Source organism: Camelina sativa, chromosome 17, assembly GCF_030686135.1.
Source record: "Camelina sativa cultivar CO46 ecotype springtype chromosome 17, ASM3068613v1".
Classification (NCBI taxonomy): Eukaryota; Viridiplantae; Streptophyta; class Magnoliopsida; order Brassicales; family Brassicaceae; genus Camelina; species Camelina sativa.
In genome coordinates this window covers 37,716,949-37,735,151 of record NC_141896.1, presented here as the reverse complement: position 1 = coordinate 37,735,151, position 18,203 = coordinate 37,716,949, and the positions used below count along the sequence as shown (strand labels likewise).

The 18,203-nt window shown below is 32.9% G+C and overlaps 2 protein-coding genes and 1 non-coding gene across 3 annotated transcripts; 2 read left to right on the top strand and 1 right to left on the bottom strand.

Annotated features, from left to right (window-relative positions):
• Positions 1 to 11,067: 11,067 nt before the first annotated feature.
• Positions 11,068 to 12,999, top strand: LOC104758533 (aquaporin TIP2-1-like). Its single transcript, XM_010481416.2, has 3 exons — positions 11,068 to 11,379; positions 11,816 to 12,066; positions 12,451 to 12,999. The coding sequence occupies exons 1-3, from the start codon at positions 11,253 to 11,255 to the stop codon at positions 12,841 to 12,843; spliced, it is 771 nt and encodes a 256-aa protein (XP_010479718.1). The 5' UTR covers positions 11,068 to 11,252; the 3' UTR covers positions 12,844 to 12,999.
• An 82-nt stretch (positions 13,000 to 13,081) lies between these two features.
• On the bottom strand, positions 13,082 to 13,155 carry TRNAN-GUU (transfer RNA asparagine (anticodon GUU)). The gene has a single exon. It is a non-coding gene; the product is annotated as a tRNA-Asn (tRNA).
• Positions 13,156 to 13,250: 95 nt separating this feature from the next.
• On the top strand, positions 13,251 to 16,865 carry LOC104758532 (tRNase Z TRZ3, mitochondrial). The gene is made up of 9 exons (XM_010481414.3): positions 13,251 to 13,604; positions 13,693 to 13,827; positions 13,920 to 13,974; positions 14,066 to 14,109; positions 14,196 to 14,821; positions 14,909 to 15,056; positions 15,140 to 15,190; positions 15,282 to 16,253; positions 16,327 to 16,865. Exons 1-9 carry the CDS (start codon positions 13,281 to 13,283, stop codon positions 16,645 to 16,647), a joined length of 2,676 nt encoding a protein of 891 aa, XP_010479716.1. The 5' UTR covers positions 13,251 to 13,280; the 3' UTR covers positions 16,648 to 16,865.
• Positions 16,866 to 18,203: the final 1,338 nt, after the last annotated feature.

Sequence of the window (18,203 nt, the reverse complement as noted above, 5' to 3'; positions counted from 1 at the left end):
TATATCAATACAAAGTTCAGTCTTAAAAATACTTGTATAGACATTACCAAATGCATACCGCAGAAAATATATTGACTAAAAAAATAAAGTTCTTACAGAATGAAGGAACGTAAAAATTTAGTTGAGATAAATTTTCAATCTTAAGTAACTATTTAGAAAATGTTGAGTCGACATTAAATTAGTACTTTATTCCTCTGGTTATATCATGAGTTGAAGAATCAATTCGAGGTTGCTGTTATTGCCATAAAAACTAATATAATGATACTGGACCCAGACGACCAAAACATGTTAGACTAAAATACATAAATAATGAAAGCAAAAAAAAGAATTGTTTTTGAGATAAAATCTGTATATTAATAAAAAATGAAAACTAAAAACAAAATAGGTTTGTGTTAATCCTCTGGTCTCTATATGTGGCCAAGCTCTGAAGCATTTAGCTAGAGCAAATATAGAGTTGAAAGTTGCTAAAACTAGTGAAAGAGAATGCAAAAGTATAATTGAAAGTTGCTAAAACTAGTGAAAGAGAATGCAAAAGTATAAAGATAGATGTTGCATCACCACGCACAAATTCAATTTGCATTGGAAAATCTTGACAAATTAATGAGGGTCACATTATAGGAAAAATTGTATTGAACTCTCACTAAAATGGATACATGACTTTAAATTCTTAACCTAAGATACATGATTTAAATCCGTGCTATACTTTTGAACAATTTTTTGTTTATACCATCATAGTAATATCAACTTAATTGACATGTCTAATATTCTAATTTTGGTGGTGTTAAGAAAATAATAAAGTGATGATATAACATAGGTTAATAATATTTTGAATTTATATTAATGTCTACCTAAAACTGTCTCATCATATAACTTGTTCTGAAGTAATTTCTTTTAATAATTCAAACGTTTATAATGTTTAAATTTTTTAGTAAAGCTTAGTTATATCATTAACTAGATAATAATCCGCTAAATGTGCGGGTTTAAAGTTTTGTAAATAAAATAAAATTTAATAAAATATATTAATATTTATAGTACATTATTTATAAAAAATGTTTTGCTATGATACACTGATTTATATCCATTTACAAATCTTTTATTTATGTTACCATTATAAGTATATTTTTTACACCTAGGTATATTGTATGTTACAAATATATTATTTACCACCACCTAGCAAATGTCTATATGAACAAATTAAGCCAACTATTATATGTCTCTTTACTTTCACTTTTGCATAGTTTCTTTAATCAATAAAATTATTGGCTCAAAAAATATTTTGAATAAAAAATAAATTATATCACAATAGTGTAAGACATAAAGCGGAATCTGGTAATCTTACTGCTACTCAGGTTTTACAAATGGTTTGATTGACCTTTTTAGGCTAAAGACGGCTTTTCTCTTCTTTTGCATACCGGTGATTTTTTTAATTCAGAAGTAATTTACGGGATTATGCACTTTTTGACTAACCATAGAGAGAACCTCAGTTCTACTCTCCTCCTTTATGGAGAGAACCTTGCGTCCAACCTCCTGCATCATGGAGAGAACCTTCGCTCCGCCTTCTTCTCCTGGGGAGATAACCTTGCGTCCAACCTCCCCCACCTTTCTTCCTTAGGAAAATAACATTGCGTCCAACCTCCTCCACTAAAGAGAGAACCTCGGATCTGCCCTCCTCCTGTGTGGAGAGAACATGTTCACGTCTTTTAGATATCTCAAAGTGGCTTGCTCCAGCAACCAATGAAACTAAATACCCTTTTCCAACGTCACAAAATATGTTGATAGTAACTAATGTTAAATTTTCCAATGATGTAGCTTCTGTCTCCAAGTTTCTTTGGATCTATCAACAACGATTTATGTTTTTCCAATCTATCTATGTTTGTTGTAGGCTTGTGTTTGATTACATATTTTATCCAACCATTAGGTTGATGACCTTCTCCTCTTTATCTCCTTTTGAGATTGAACGAATGGTAACAATTATGTTTGCACAAAAAAAAAATGTATATGACCAACCAATCAAGGTTGAAAAATTAGAAGAAAATTAATTTGACATAATTAAAGAAATAATAGAAAATTATAAGCACTGTAATATATGAATCTCAAATAATTCAAAGATAAAAATATAAATTAAATAAAACAATGTAAAACTACTACAATAAATTTTAAAATACAGTATTAGAAAAAGATGCATATATTAATCTTCCATTTTTTGGGTGAACATATTAATCTTACCTATTCCAAACTGAAAAAGTAGAAAGTAGGAGTATATTTTGGTTTTAAAAAATAAGGAAAATTTGTCTTCCCATGAAAAATGTTTCACCAATAGAATAAAGTTGAAAGCAATATTTTTGAATAGAAGTGTTTATATAGAAGTGAGTATTTACATTTTTCAAAATTAATAATTTTATGTATATTTTCCTTAATCCCTTTTCAATTTTATGAGAAAATTTATTCCATTGAGCTCATAAATTTTATAAAATTTTCTTGCTTCCCACTTTCTTGTGAGACGTACTACCGTTCGACGATAAGAACGCTTTCTGTTTAGTTGATCTAGTGTTATATAATCTCTATTGTTCTCTTGTATTTGTGTATTCATCTTTTTTTTATGCTATTTGTCATGCAAATTAATAGAAATAATATTAACACCGTGAGAAATTTGTTAATCCCAAAAACTTTAGTTATTATGCATAAAAAACTTTGTTAACACTTCAAAGTCAAATATTGCGTAGTATGCATTATGAAATTGAGAAACAAAACAAAATTCAAAGAAACGACGACGAAAACATGTGGTAATATCTATGAATCTTTTTATATAGTTGCTTCGATTACACAACAAACAAATTGCCTTCGATACTTGTTCAAGAACAATGATGTGTCAAACAAAAGGTTAATAAAACAAAAAAAAAGAAAATTTTACCAAGAAAAACAAATCTAGTCAAAATTATTTTGTTTGGTGAAAAATATGTCATCATCTATTTGCTTATATAGAGGGATGTATTTACAATCATTTTTCTTTTAGGATTAACAAAGTTTTTTTTTAATATAATAAGATTATAATTATCTTATGCATCGTTTTACCAAGCTTGAAAACTGTGATTTCTGATCGTTCAAAATGACACGTATCACGATCTGATGAGTTACTAATTTTTATATGTGATTTATGATCGTTAAAATTGACATGTGTCACGATCTGATAAATTACTAACTTGGATATTTAATTGTTAAAATGACATGTGTCACGATCTAATGAGTTTTTAACTTTGATTTCTGATAGTTAAAACTAACACGTGTCACGATCTGGTGAGTTACTCACTTTGAGAACCAAGGTTTATATAATAAGATAATATTTTAAACTTCTAATATCCGGTACAGTAAAACTATTTGATTAAAAACTAGATTAAACCGATAGAAATTTTAAATTTGGATGATTGTTAAGTTCAAATTTTATATTTTTTTGAATTTAGCCGATGTGGAACATTGAACATACACTTTTCTTTCATCAATTTAGTAATATATATTTAGTTTTAAAAATTCGAATCACAACATATGCAGAAAAATAAATATAGATTTTTATCAACTAACATTTTTATTAACTAATTTTCTGTATAATATGATGAGTCAACAATTAAGAAAAACATGTATGATAGGAGAATCATAATTTTATATATTAACAAAATCTTCTACATATTTATTCTATTAATTGCAAAAATATATATAAATATTTCTATGTTATAATTAGTGGTAAAATATTTTAATTGTGTGGGGTTATATGGATAGTAAAAATTATATATTGGTAATGATTTGATGGAATACATGGATATAAGTATTTCTAACTTCCCAATCTGTTCTTTAAATCAACTACATTTCTTATAATTATATCTTACAAAGTACAAGTTTCTCTTAAAAATGTTTCAAGAAATAGTAATATAGATATGTGGAATTAATATATTCACAATTAAATGTAAGTTTTCTTAAGATATTGACATGTAACACATTCCATAATTGAATTTCGATATGAAGTGGGAGATCTTGGTCGATCTCGATCCATAACTTCGGTCAGTTTCAATCTAGGTAATCCTGGACATCCCAGAAGACGCATGTGCCAACATCTGCGAGGTTTTTTTTTGGACAAACGATGATTCTATTCATTCAAATAGAAAGCATACAAGAAAAGGGATAAAGAATCTCAGAGTTTAACGATTACAAGAAAAGGCTTTCCCCAAAGTCATATGCAAATACAAACATAAAAGAAACATCAAGCAAGGTTCCATGAAAGCTATGACACAAGGGCTAAGAAGCAATTGTAGGCATGTGGGATCATGGTTGCAGGATTGGACATCATCGAGGATCTCGAGAGATGACAAGTAGGTTAAGGTCAAAGGACACAGTGCCGTTGGTAGTAGAATCAGAGCCAAGGAACTAATTGAAGTGAGGAGCACTAGCAGACGTAGAGCCAAGGTATGGATTTGGGGGTCAAAGACCCGGAGGGTGATGGAGGTGCTGGTGAATGTTTGCTCACTAATGTAGAACCTGAAGTAAACAGCTAGAATCATCGAGGGGTGGTTGTTGGTAGAGAAACTTCTCAGACCATAACCACAGCCTCGAAAATTTGAATTCAGGTCTAGTATGCCATGAAACTTCAGAAACTTAGGATCATGAGATTTAAGAATTAAAGCTAAAACCAAGATTCACAGAGTATAAATGTAGAACCGTAACATAACAGGTGGATCCTCTCTGCCATGGAAATGGTGATCAAGAAATCCACACAAAGTTTGTAGGAAAAGACATTGGCGAAGAGAAATCAGACCTGAGCTTCGAAGGAGAGGTTGGTTGCAGGGCAATGGGAACAGTAGAGTTTACCGGAGAAGAAGCTAGAAGTAGGTGCACAGAATAAATGTAATACCGTAGCAAACCAGGTGGGTCCTCTCTGCCATGGAAATGGTGATCAAGGATTCCACACAGGGTTTGCATTCGACAGAACACAGGAACAAAGACAAGTAGCATGCGCTTCAGGAAAGGGTGTGAATGTTGGGAATTAAGGCATATGTGGTAATTCCAGATTTGAGGGCCAACAAACAATATCGTAAGTTGAGCAGTCGCCATAGTTCTAACATACTCATTGTACATCCAAGACACACTAGCTAACTGGGTTCTCTGATGCAGTCTTCGAACATAGAGTATGACCAAACAAGCTAATACCAGTCTATAGGATAACAGGGAGCTTGATAGAGAGAACCTGGTCCTTTGGGGATTTGGCAAAACCATTGGGTCTGCAAAGCTCTCGAGGTGACAAGTCTGTGAGATGGGAGTCCAAAATCGGGGGCAAAAAACAGCTCTGGGAGATTCTCCGTCAAGCAACCACTCAAACAGAGGACTGGATGATGTTGCTGAAAGGAGTTCTTCAGAGGCGGAGCACACTCCAGATCGAGAAATTGGGAGATGTAGGGACTTTGAAACCTTTGACGGTAGGCCTGGGCGAGAATAGTTGAGGATGGGGTTCGCCGGACTCCATATCCTTCGATACAAGAGCAGAGGCAGGTCTTCATCGTCTGGATCTAGGATGTTGGTCGGGGATTGCAAAAGATTCATAAGAGAAAAATAAAAGGGGAAAAAAGAATTAAAAGAGGAAAGGAGGGAGAACATGAAGCAGTAGAGAAGCGAAGAAAGTGAGAGCACCCGACATCGGCAAGCCGGAGCCCTACCGGCATCGGAAAGAGATGGTGATCCCGGCGCCTCGATAATAGTGTATGGGAGAGAATATTAGGGCGAACACATTGGGGTAATGCTATACATCTGCGAGGTTTAAGAATCAAATGAAACCGATATATACACAAACAATTTTGATTTTTAAGAGAAAGAGTATCTTACTTTTGGGAGGAACGAAATAGCTTCTCTCTGGCTCGGGCATGTAAGGCTCTACGACCTCTTCTACTTTCATTTTATCTTCTTCCTCCAATGCACCATCACCATCACCAACACCAACACTATCATCATAATCATCTGAAGCATCATCAACGGAAGCGTGTTGTAGTACTTTTTCTTCATCAAATAGGTCTGAACACAGCAAAACTGGAACTTTTGATGCGAGATCGGACAACAGTGCTCAGGAAACATTGCCATTCTCGTCCTTAGATAAGGAGACTCCAAAAGCTGATGCGGTGGTGAAGGTCTCATCATCATCAGGTAGTGCAAGCACAACATTGCAACCAACTCGTCTAAAGGAAACAAGAGCCCTAGTCATTGTCTCCGTTTGTTCAGAGATTTTTGTAAACACCACAATATTTTCGAACTCTAAAACAATGGCGCAAGCGCAATGCCAGTTCAGCAAGGTCGAATAGCAACGTATGAGCGTTCGCCCATTTATGACCACCTGAATGTATATAATTTTACGAGTTAAAATAAAAAAAAATTAGAAAAAAATAAGCGGAAAGCCAAATAGATATAACGAGGTTTCTTGAAAAAAATACTCTGCTTAGAGGGGTGCCACCTGTTAACGTCCCAGAAGAAATATGTCCAAACATCTGCGACGCGGGAAAAAAATAATCATCAGATCCATTAAAATTTACATCGGACAATTAAAAACAAATGAAATATAGAAACAAATCCGAGCAATAGAGAGAGAGAGAGATCTTACGGTCTAAAATTCTTCTTTTGACCATGGTGATGGTGGTCTAGAGTCTAGACGGAGTGCAATATCGAGAGAGAGACGATAAAGAGGAAAAGAAAAGTACGAAGCAGCAATGGCAATGTGGCTAACAACAAGATATCCCTCTGTTATGTAATTTCAGTTAAATAGATTTACAGTTTAACCAACACTTAGAACAAACGCTGATGTAAAACGCTTTTTTCGAATAACTTTTACATTTTATTAGAAAAAAAAAAAAAGAGGAAAAGGAAGAAATACATTGGACGTGAGAGAGAGTTGAGACTTGAGAGTTCAGAGACTATTTATTTGACCTCTATCAATTGGGCTTTCGGGTGGGCTTCACATGTGGTTTCTCCTTAGGTTTTTTTTCGTAGTAATATTGGGACGTGTTCGCCTCAACCGACGAAACATGTTCGCCTCAAGGACATATTTGTTTTTTTCTTTACTTAAGTTTTCTAAGATTTATCTAATGTTATGTTGTTTGAATTTACAACATGGTTTGGTTAAAAAAAAATGTTTAGGAAGCTGAAACGCTAATCAAATATTGTAATAGTAAGAAAATCTCTAAAACCTATTCTCATCGATCGCACCTTACGCAACCTTCTCATCTCCTTCTCGCCGGAGGATCCTTCAGCACTCTCTCTCCTTGGGTTTTATTTTGGTTGTTTCTCAGAGCCACTATAATAGTGGCTTAAGCTCATTTATATCTTGTATATATGATCATTCGTTAGCAAAAGTTCTTTAAATTTTCATCAAGAAAATCACATTAGATATTACATACTACTCCTCAACTTAATCCCTTTCGTTTGTCTTAGCATGGAATATCATCAACCGCTACGTTGGTCACTCATAATAGCCTCTCTCGTGAGTTTTAAGAATAATTTTGTACCTTTTGCGTCTGCCTATTTTTGGAAAAAAAGAAAAGATTATACATCCTTACTGAAAAAAGTATATTATTCAGTAAATATTTTAATATGTAAAACTTGTTACATTGAGGGCAAGACAACGAAATGTTGGAGTAAAAACTAGGAAAACAATATATAAAGTCAACAACTCTTAATTGGTAGATATTCTTGTTCATGGATGAAGGCAAGACAACGAAATCAAACTTATTATAAAATTTTCAAGATTTGTTTAACTCGCCTCCAACTTAGCGGCCACCTAATCTCAACCCATTATGTAAAGCCTAAACTAAGTTTAGGTTTGACTTTTAAGTTTAATTAAGTTCTACACTTCTGCTGCATTAACTAATCAAATAAGTTAGATCGTAACACTAAATTCACATTTCCATTTAGTTTTAATAATTAGAAAGTACTATAATATACACACTAGATTAAGACCCGTGCTAGAGCACGAGTTAAAATTCATTTTATTTATATTGTAATTTTATATAAAATATAATTTATATGATTGTTTTTAAAAGTCTTTTTGGATAAAACATTATGCAATAAAATCATATACTAAATATGATGGCTTGAAAAATACTCATATTTTGTAAGTTTTATATGATTAATGATTCTAGATAAGTAGTCGTGCTATAACACTGGTTAAATTTTATTTTATACAAAATTTTTGTATATTTTAATATGTTGTATCAGTTTATGTATGTGAAGTTATTTCAACAATGTATATTCTACATCATGACTTGAATGTCATTATAAGACATAATTTTGTAAATTTGGTTTTTAAAAAGCGAGTTATTATATTATGAGTAATTTAATATATTGTTATACTTTTTGTTTTAATATACTTGGTTTTTTGAAATTCTTTCATATTATAGTGACATATTATTGACATTGCTATAACAAATCAATTTAGAGTGTTTATAGTTTCTAAATTTTATATCAAGTTTCAATATTTTAAAAATATTTTAAATTTTGACCCATTACTCAGTAAATTATTTTAATTCAATTGATATTATTTTTAAAGAATAATGTTACTAAAGCTTGAATATTTTCTAGATTGAACAATTTATATTTGTTTTTAAAAATTCAACTTATGGTATATCCAGAAATAAAACTATTTTTTAATTATAATAAATAATATGATAATTTATTTGTTTCACAAAATAGACTCATATATAAAAATGAGAGGTGAACTATAATGATAATTAACAAATTAATACGTTAAGTTATATATCAAAAGATTTTAATATGGATGAATAATTTAATAAAGAAAATTAATAAGGTAAATTAGATGATATCAAATGATTTTTTAGAATATTCTCTTAAAGATTTTTGAAAATAAATTAATGTTGCACCCACTATTTAACTTGTAACTAATTAATCTATCAATTAATCTATAACCTATTTATAACCATCTTATTAAAATTATATAGTCTACAAAAAATATTGTGTACTTCAGTTTTATTATAAAGGGGTCAATGACCATTCTAGCCATACACTGTCCATTTCATAAATATATACATATGTATGTTTAGATATTGTTTTGTTTTTATGAAGAAAAATATTTTCCAATAATGATATTTAACATAATAATTTATGTTATTGTCGTTGTTCAATCAGCCGAGTTTAAATAAGTATTAATATATCATGGTTTTGTGGTTTTTAACCATGATAGAAGAAGTCTTTTAGAGTCTTTTGATGTGTTTTGAGGTTTTTTATGACTCTTTACAGATTTTATAGGATTTAGCATAGATGAAAGCATAATGAAGCTAAATAGGAGGATTTGCAACATATTCAAACATTGAGGCTGAGCTGTGAAATTAGAAGACAAATTCAGAAGAATGCCTCGACCGATGCAAGTGATGGCGTCGATCGATGCAGTGTCCACAAAACGAATCTAAAGTTTTCCTAATGTTTTGAAGCCGCCTCAAAGTTTTCCATATTTGTATCATTACATATTTGCATCATTAGTTCATGGACGTGTTTTAGGAATATAAATAGGATTTTTAGGTCATTGTTTTAGACCTAAGTTTTATTTTTGCAAAACCTTGAGAGATTTTTCGAGAGCTTTTGGAGAGAATAATCAAGACTCCTTTAGAGAAGATTCAGAACTCCTTCACTTCTTCTTATAATTTCTTATGCAATTTATTCAGAAAATGTTTTGCTTTTCATTGATTTTGTCTGAGTAATTTGCTTGTTAGGTTTATGGATTCTCATAGAGTTTTTCTGGTTTATTAGATCTTTCGATTTATTGGGATTATTATTCTTCTATGATCTTCATCTTTGATTGTCTTCATATTAATTCTTGATTGATCACCTAGAATTAATACTCTAGAAAAATAAATTGATATGAGAATATAATTGATTTTCTTGATAAAACCTTTGATGAGCAAAATTATTTTTTTGTAAAGAGATTTGAATTAGTGATTTTGTGAACAATCTAAACTTGTTTTCAAAGCTGGTTTTCAGCTTGAATTTTACAAAGAGATTTAAATTTTCGAGTTTTAAACTTAGATAATATTTGCAGTGAGAACTGATTTATTTTACAATAGAGTTTAGAGTTCTAGATCTGTTTTTAATTGATTGAATCCTGATTTATTGATTCATTTGATTTTCCATGATTTCCTTAGAATTTCCTTAGGCCTAGCGTTTAATCCATCTGAATTTTCTCTTCTCTTTTTCTCTCTTTTTCATCTTGCAATTTAATTACAACATTTATGTTTAACATAATTAAAAGATTATTAAGTCTATTGTGTGAATCTTGAGTATCTGTAAATTTGATCGCTAAATACTATTGTGATCTCTTAATTTGAGAGAATAGTTTTAGGGTAAATTTGAGGATATATTCAATGCATGTTACTAACAAAAAAACTACAACAATAACGCATTAATACAAAAATTTTACAATATTACATGGTTTGGTCAACCAAATTACCATCATATTTTGTTAAATCTTGAACTAACATGATCCGCAAAAAAAAAAAAAAAAAAAAAATCTGCATAAAAAAGGAAAAGAGCTCTTCAAAATCAGTCAAAGTGTCTTCAAAATCTCACCATATATCACATGGAAGATCATTGGTCGTTAAGATCCAGGCCTATTCCTCGTTGGTCACAGCTCACACTATCCCTCTCATTTCTGTCCCCGTATATACGTTCTTTTCGTCTCTTTGTATCTTATCCTCTCCGTTAATATTTTAGGTCCACCAAACCAAAATATTAGTTAGTGTTCCCAAAACATATGATCATTGATCAATCATGTTAATTGCGGTCACCTAATCGAAAAAATTGAATTCTTGATTCCAAGCTACTAAATTACATAACCATCACGTATTTATGTGAATTGATAAATGGCTCTAAACTTTAATCATGGATTTATATTATTTTTTACAATAACTCATGTCGTTATCATCAACATTTCGTTAACCGGCCATGACGTAAAACATTATATAATAGGGAAAAAAACCAATCATTAGAACTCATGTCCAGCGCACTACAAAACTTATATTGTTAAAAGTGGGGTAGTTAATTATTTGTGGATTATATATTAAGAATATGCTCTTATATATAGAGTCGGACATGCAAAGGGTCCTTGTGTGTGTTTCGCATCGGCAACTAATCTTATTCTTCAGTAAGAGGAAACTAGTTTTTATAATTTCCAAAAAAATTATTCTGCTTCTTTCTTCTATACGTTCTTCTCACATTCAACAATGGCCGGTCTTGACTTTGGTTCCTTTGAAGACTCCTTTAAATTGAACACTTTAAAAGCTTACCTAGCCGAGTTCATCTCTACTTTGCTCTTTGTTTTCGCTGGCGTTGGTTCCGCCATTGCCTTTGGTTCGTTCTCTATCTCTCAGTTTGCACCATATGCAACCTAATACATTTCGAATTCGCTCATTTCGCTCGATCATATAAGATCGATTGTTACTAACCAAATAGGATTGAAACTTATTTATTGATAACTAACTATATGGCCTGGTAGTTTTTTTTTTTTCTGTAATTATAGATCGATCGTTATAATCAAATATATTTAATCATGGGCCACTACTTAACCAGTTACAACATAGAGGGCTAGGGAATCTAACGTTGACCAACCAAATAGAATCGAAACTTACTTTTATCTAGTTATATTGGTAACATTCTTTTCAACTGTTACACCGATTCTATCAAACTATTACTACCATTTTTTTCCGTAGAAATTTTGATCTAGTCTCCTAATTTGATAAAATTGGATAATTACTTACCGAATGTCAATATTGTTTGTAAAATACAGGAAAGCTAACAGAGAACGCGGCTCTTGATGCATCCGGACTAGTGGCGATTGCGATTTGCCACGGTTTTGCTCTCTTTGTGGCGGTTTCGATCGCAGCTAACCATTCTGGTGGCCATGTTAACCCAGCCGTGACATTTGGCCTTGTCGTCGGTGGAAAAGTCACAGTCATCACCGGAGTTTTCTACTGGATTGCTCAGCTTCTCGGCTCCACCATTGCTTGCTTCCTTCTCAAATTTGTCACCGGTGGTTTGGTATGGTCTAATATACTCACAATAACTGGATTAATATCTTTATGTTTTTCAGTTTTAATTATAAATAATATAGAGCATTCATTACGGAAAATGATATGTTTTCTCAATAGAATAACCTCAATTTATTTGATAAAGTTATAAACTTATAATTTGTGAAAATAATTAGTTACAAAGTGGTTCATATTTTCGACACTCACCAACTTCTTATATTAGTTTTTTTTTTTAACTACAATAACTTCGTATTTGAATATATTATTTAAAGTGTCGTATTTTTTTTTTCTTTTCCGTTCATAATGCCATAATGAAAAGCTATGAACTGAGTTGTTTCAAAAAGAAAATGTTCTTATTTTTATTAAAAAAACGCAACAAAACTTTAAAACGCAGGCGATTCCAATCCACAGCGTTGCGGCTGGAGTAGGATCAACACAAGGAGTAGTGATGGAGATCATTATTACATTCGCATTGGTCTACACCGTTTACGCCACAGCCGTTGACTCCAACAATGGCACTCTCGGAACCATCGCTCCTCTAGCCATCGGACTCATCGTTGGTGCTAACATTCTTGCAGCCGGTCCGTTCTCTGGCGGTTCCATGAACCCTGCTCGTTCCTTTGGACCAGCTCTCGCCGCTGGAGATTTTTCAGGACATTGGGTTTATTGGGTCGGTCCACTTGTTGGTGGCGGACTTGCTGGAGTTATCTACTCCACCGCTTTTATCACCGAGACCAAGCCTGAACCTACCGAGTCCGAACGTGTTCCTCTTATTTCCTCTGCTTAAATAATCTTTGCTTATGAGTGAGCGTGTGTTTCTTTCTACTTTTTAGTTTGGTATTCTTGTTTTTCAACCTTTTGCTTGTTTGAGTTTGGTTTACAATGTGATTGCATGTTTTTTTTTTTCGGGTCTTCCACCATATAAACAAAAAAACATTAAACATTCACTAATTTCAAAATAAAATTACTTCAGAGGAGCCATCGGTCGTTATAAAAAAAAAAAAAAAAAAAAAAAATTAAAATATCGCTAGAGAGAGGGGTCGAACCTCTGACCTTGTGGTTAACAGCCACACGCTCTAACCAACTGAGCTACTCCAGCTTTTTGTTTATGTAATCAATCAACAAGTTAATATACGAAAGTCATCTTCTTTTGACTTGGCTGCTAAAACCCTTCTGGGCGAAAGAGGAAAACTTCGAGTTTTTTCTCCAGAGAGAGAGAGAGAGATGATAAACTCAATGCCCTATTTACCCAAAAACCTACGCCTTCTTCTTCTCCTCTCTTCTTCTTCTTCTATAAAGTCTTGTCCTTTTCCTCTTTCTCTCAGACCCTTTTCTCCACGATCCTTCTCTCTCTCCACCCTCTTCTCCTCTTCTTCCTCGTCTTCAATGGAGAATCACGAAGCTAATCATAACGGTTCCAAGTCTTCTAATTCGTTCGTGTTCAATAAGCGAAGAGCTGAAGGAATTGACAAAACCGATAAGAAAAAAAGAAATCTTGAACGCAAAAGCCAAAAGCTTAATCCCACAAATACCATTGCTTACGCACAGGTTTGTTTATATATATATGTATCATATAGAACTTCTTCGTTTTTCCAATTTTGGATTTTTAATCCTGTTTGAAATTTGATCAATTTAGATACTTGGAACGGGAATGGATACTCAGGATACATCATCATCTGTGTTACTCTTCTTTGACAAGCAAAGATTCATCTTTAATGCTGGAGAGGGATTGCAACGTTTCTGTACAGAACATAAGATTAAACTATCAAAGGTTAGTATCATTGAATCCTCCTCTGTTTCTGTATGTGTGTGTGTTTGATGAGGTGGGGTTTGAAATTTGATGATTTGCTGAATCTGTTACAGATTGATCATGTATTTTTGTCTCGTGTCTGCTCAGAGACAGCAGGAGGACTTCCAGGTTTGTTTCAGCATTCGAGTTCTGTCTTTTGTTGCTTGAGCTTTTAGGTTTTATGGTGATGCTTAAGTTATTTCTTGTTTTGATGTGATAGGTCTTTTACTAACTCTTGCTGGTATTGGTGAAGAAGGTCTTTCGGTGAGTGTTCTTGACATTATGTTTTTTGTGTTTCTTGTTGTGTTTGAAATTGCTGAAAGTATTGGTTTTTTTTTTTGGTTACAAAGGTGAATGTATGGGGTCCTTCTGATCTTAATTATTTAGTTGATGCAATGAAGTCGTTTATTCCACGGGCGGCTATGGTTCATACACGGAGTTTTGGTCCTTCGAGTACACCTGATCCTATTGTTCTTGTGAACGACGAAATTGTTAAAATATCCGCCATTGTCTTAAAACCGTGTCACTCTGAGGAAGACTCTGGCAACAAATCTGACGAGCTCTCAGTTGTATATGTATGTGAATTACCTGAAATATTGGGAAAATTTGACTTAGAGAAGGCCAAGAAGGTTTTTGGTGTTAGGCCTGGTCCAAAATATAGTAAGCTTCAGTCTGGACAATCAGTGAAGTCAGATGAAAGAGATATTACGGTTTATCCAAGTGATGTTATGGGACCTTCACTTCCTGGTCCCATTGTTCTCCTTGTGGACTGTCCAACAGAGTCGCACGCCGCAGCACTGTTTGCAGTGAACTCTTTGGAGAGTTATTATTCGTGTCCTGATGATCAAACCAATGGAGCAAAGTTTGTAAATTGTATTATACATTTAAGCCCATCTTCTGTGACAAGTAGTCCTACTTACCAAAGCTGGATGAAGAAGTTTCATTCCACTCAACACATTCTTGCTGGCCATCAGAGGTTTGCTCCCCTCTTCTTATAGTTGTTTCTAGTCAAAATTAAGTAATTTGCTTGGTGCTTATGTTTCGTTTGGTGTATATTATCCAGGAAGAATATGGCTTTCCCAATTCTGAAAGCAAGTTCAAGAATCGCTGCCAGACTTAACTATCTATGCCCTCAGTTCTTTCCTGCTCCTGGATTTTGGCCCTCTCAACTTGCTGATAACTCGATCATAGATCCCACTCATTCGAACGAGGTTTGCTAATTGCTTTTCTCATGTTAAGTTGTTATAACATTGATTTGTCAAATTTGATTAAGTAAAGTTGCATATTCTTACAGTGCTCAAGTTCAAATCTTGCTGAAAGCATTACTGCTGAAAATCTCCTCAAGGTATTCACACGCTCCAACACTTTCCAAACTGAATCTATCTTTATCTTTTAAATCTCCTCATCTGTTAACTTTCTCTGTATATTGTGAGCAGTTCAATCTGCGTCCCCTTGCTATCAGTGGGATGGACAGATCTTTTATCCCTGCTCAGTTGACATCCTCAGAAGTAGTGGATGAGCTGCTTTCTGACATTCCGGAGATTAAAGATAAAAGTGAAGAAATCAAGCAGTTCTGGAATAAACAGCACAACAAGACGATCATCGAAAAGCTATGGCTGACTGAGAGTAACACTGTTCTTCCTAGCTGTCTTGAAGACATTAGACGAGATGACATGGAGTTTGTTCTACTAGGCACTGGTTCATCTCAGCCTTCAAAATACCGAAACGTCAGTGCAATATATATTGATTTATTCTCTAGAGGTAGTCTTCTCCTAGATTGTGGGGAAGGAACCTTGGGGCAGCTTAAAAGAAGATATGGTTTGGACGGTGCAGACGAGGCGGTTAGAAAACTGAGATGTATATGGATCTCTCATATCCACGCTGATCACCATGCGGGTCTTGCGAGAATATTAGCTCTTAGAAGCAAGCTTTTGAAAGGAGTGACTCATGAGCCAGTGATTGTAGTTGGACCGAGGCCACTTAAACGCTTTCTTGATGCATATCAAAGACTTGAGGATTTAGATATGGAGTTTCTTGATTGTAGAAGCACAACAGCAACTTCTTGGGCTTCTTTGGAAAGTGGCGGTGATGCAAAGGGTTCTTTGTTTAGTGAAGGAAGTCCCATGCAGAGTGTCTTCAAAAGATCTGATATCCCGACAGATGATTCTTCGGTTTTGCTTTGTTTAAAGAATCTGAAGAAGGTTCTTAGCGAAACCGGTTTGGAGGATTTGATTAGTTTCCCTGTTGTACATTGTCCTCAAGCCTTCGGTGTCGTTATAAAAGCAGCTGAAAGAGTAAACAGCATTGGAGAACAAATCCCAGGTTGGAAAATGGTTTATTCAGGCGACACTAGACCTTGTCCCGAGATCGTTGAAGCATCACGAGATGCAACTGTTCTTATACATGAGGTAAATATATTTTTTTGTAACTCATTCTATGAGTGAGACTTCGACATTTAGAAACTGATTGTTTTTTTGACAGGCGACGTTTGAAGATGCATTGATAGAAGAAGCTTTGGCGAAGAATCACAGCACCACTAAAGAAGCCATCGATATGGGATCTTCAGCGGGTGTGTACAGGATTGTGCTAACGCATTTTAGCCAGAGATATCCAAAGATTCCAGTGATTGATGAGTCGCATATGCATAATACCTGCATTGCCTTTGATCTGATGAGTATAAACATGGCGGATTTGCAAGTGCTCCCTAAGGTTTTACCGTATTTCAAAACTCTCTTCAGAGATGAGATGGCTGAAGATGAAGATGATGTCGCTATGGATGACTTAAAGGAAGAAGCTTTGTGATGACCCATCAAAGAATGCAATTAGGTTGTTTCTTGCTCGTTTGTTCTCTATTTCTAGTTTTATAGGAGTAAGAGTCTTAATTTAGGACAGTGCTGTTTTGTGGTTGGAAGGAAAGCAAAGAGAGAGAGAGAGAGAAATGTTCTGACATTTTGTTGAAATTTAGGCTCACAGTTTTGAATTTTGACATATTAACTGCAACTTAGCAATTGTTTTTCTCATATGCACGACTAGTTTCAATATTATTTCTCTACAACTTTTAATTTTAATTTATATATATATTTTTAAGTACATTTTGGATTCTACCCTTTTATTTGCACTTATTTACAAAGTTAATCCCTAAAAAATTTCTAAAAATAGCACTACTTCAGATTTTGTTTCCTAAATATTTTTCATTTCATTCTAACTAGAAAATATTACAGCAAAATCAATATGGAAACAGAAACTATGATATATTTAACAACACCTTCTATTGTGTATTGAAGATATTATATCTCTGAATCTTTTGCAAACAAAGAAAACAACAATTTGATTTCTATTTTGTAGAAGAACTTCGATTCACATTTATTTAAATATTATAATTAATATATATAAACTTAATAAATTTTAAAAATATTACGAATATGTAAAACTAAAAAAGTTTAAAATATTATTTAATATGGTTATATAGTATATGAGTTATAAGAAGGACATGTTGAAATTAATAAAATATCATTAGATTTATGCTAACACGGGTTAAATTCTTATTTTATTTTATTTTTCACCACTATTAATATTAGAATATTTGACATAGAAAATTAAGTTGATTTAACTATAATTGTGTAAAATAATTAAATCATTAGTAAAAATGTGACTTAATCATAGCGTATAAATGAATTATTATATATTTAGATCCCTTATTTTTTTATAATAATTAAAAATCAAAATAAATACTCAAGTACTAAACAAAACAACTAAATATAACAAACAAATGGTCATGAAGTATATTGCGGTTTAAAAAATTAATATAAACATTTAGCCACACAAACGTTCGAAAAATTTAGTTATTCCTCTGTTTGCAAAAAATCTAATATTTAACAAACAAATATAATATAAAATGTAAATAATAATAAAATTATATGCACGCGGCGTAACGCGGGTTAAAATCTAGTATCTATATAATTTGTGTGCATTGCTAACTACATACCTGTAACTAATAATTTAATTTTTGTTAGGTGCTGTTGTGCCAATATTGAGAAAGACTTAACTTCTAACCAATTAATTGAGATCTTGGAACCCAAACGAATCGAGGATATAATCATTTGGGGTTTATTGGTTCATGAATTTTGATTGATTTAGAAATTTAAGACAAAACCATGCGTTATTTGATATTCGATTTTAAAGTCTTTATTAAAATTATGTATTACTCACTTATTTGATATTTGATTTTAAAGTCTTTATTGAAACGTGTATATTTGGATTTTATAGTCATCATGAATTATGTTATTTATTGAAAAGTCCTCAATTATTGATTTCTAAGTACGGCTGAAAATCAAATAGTATTTGTTTAGTGATTTATT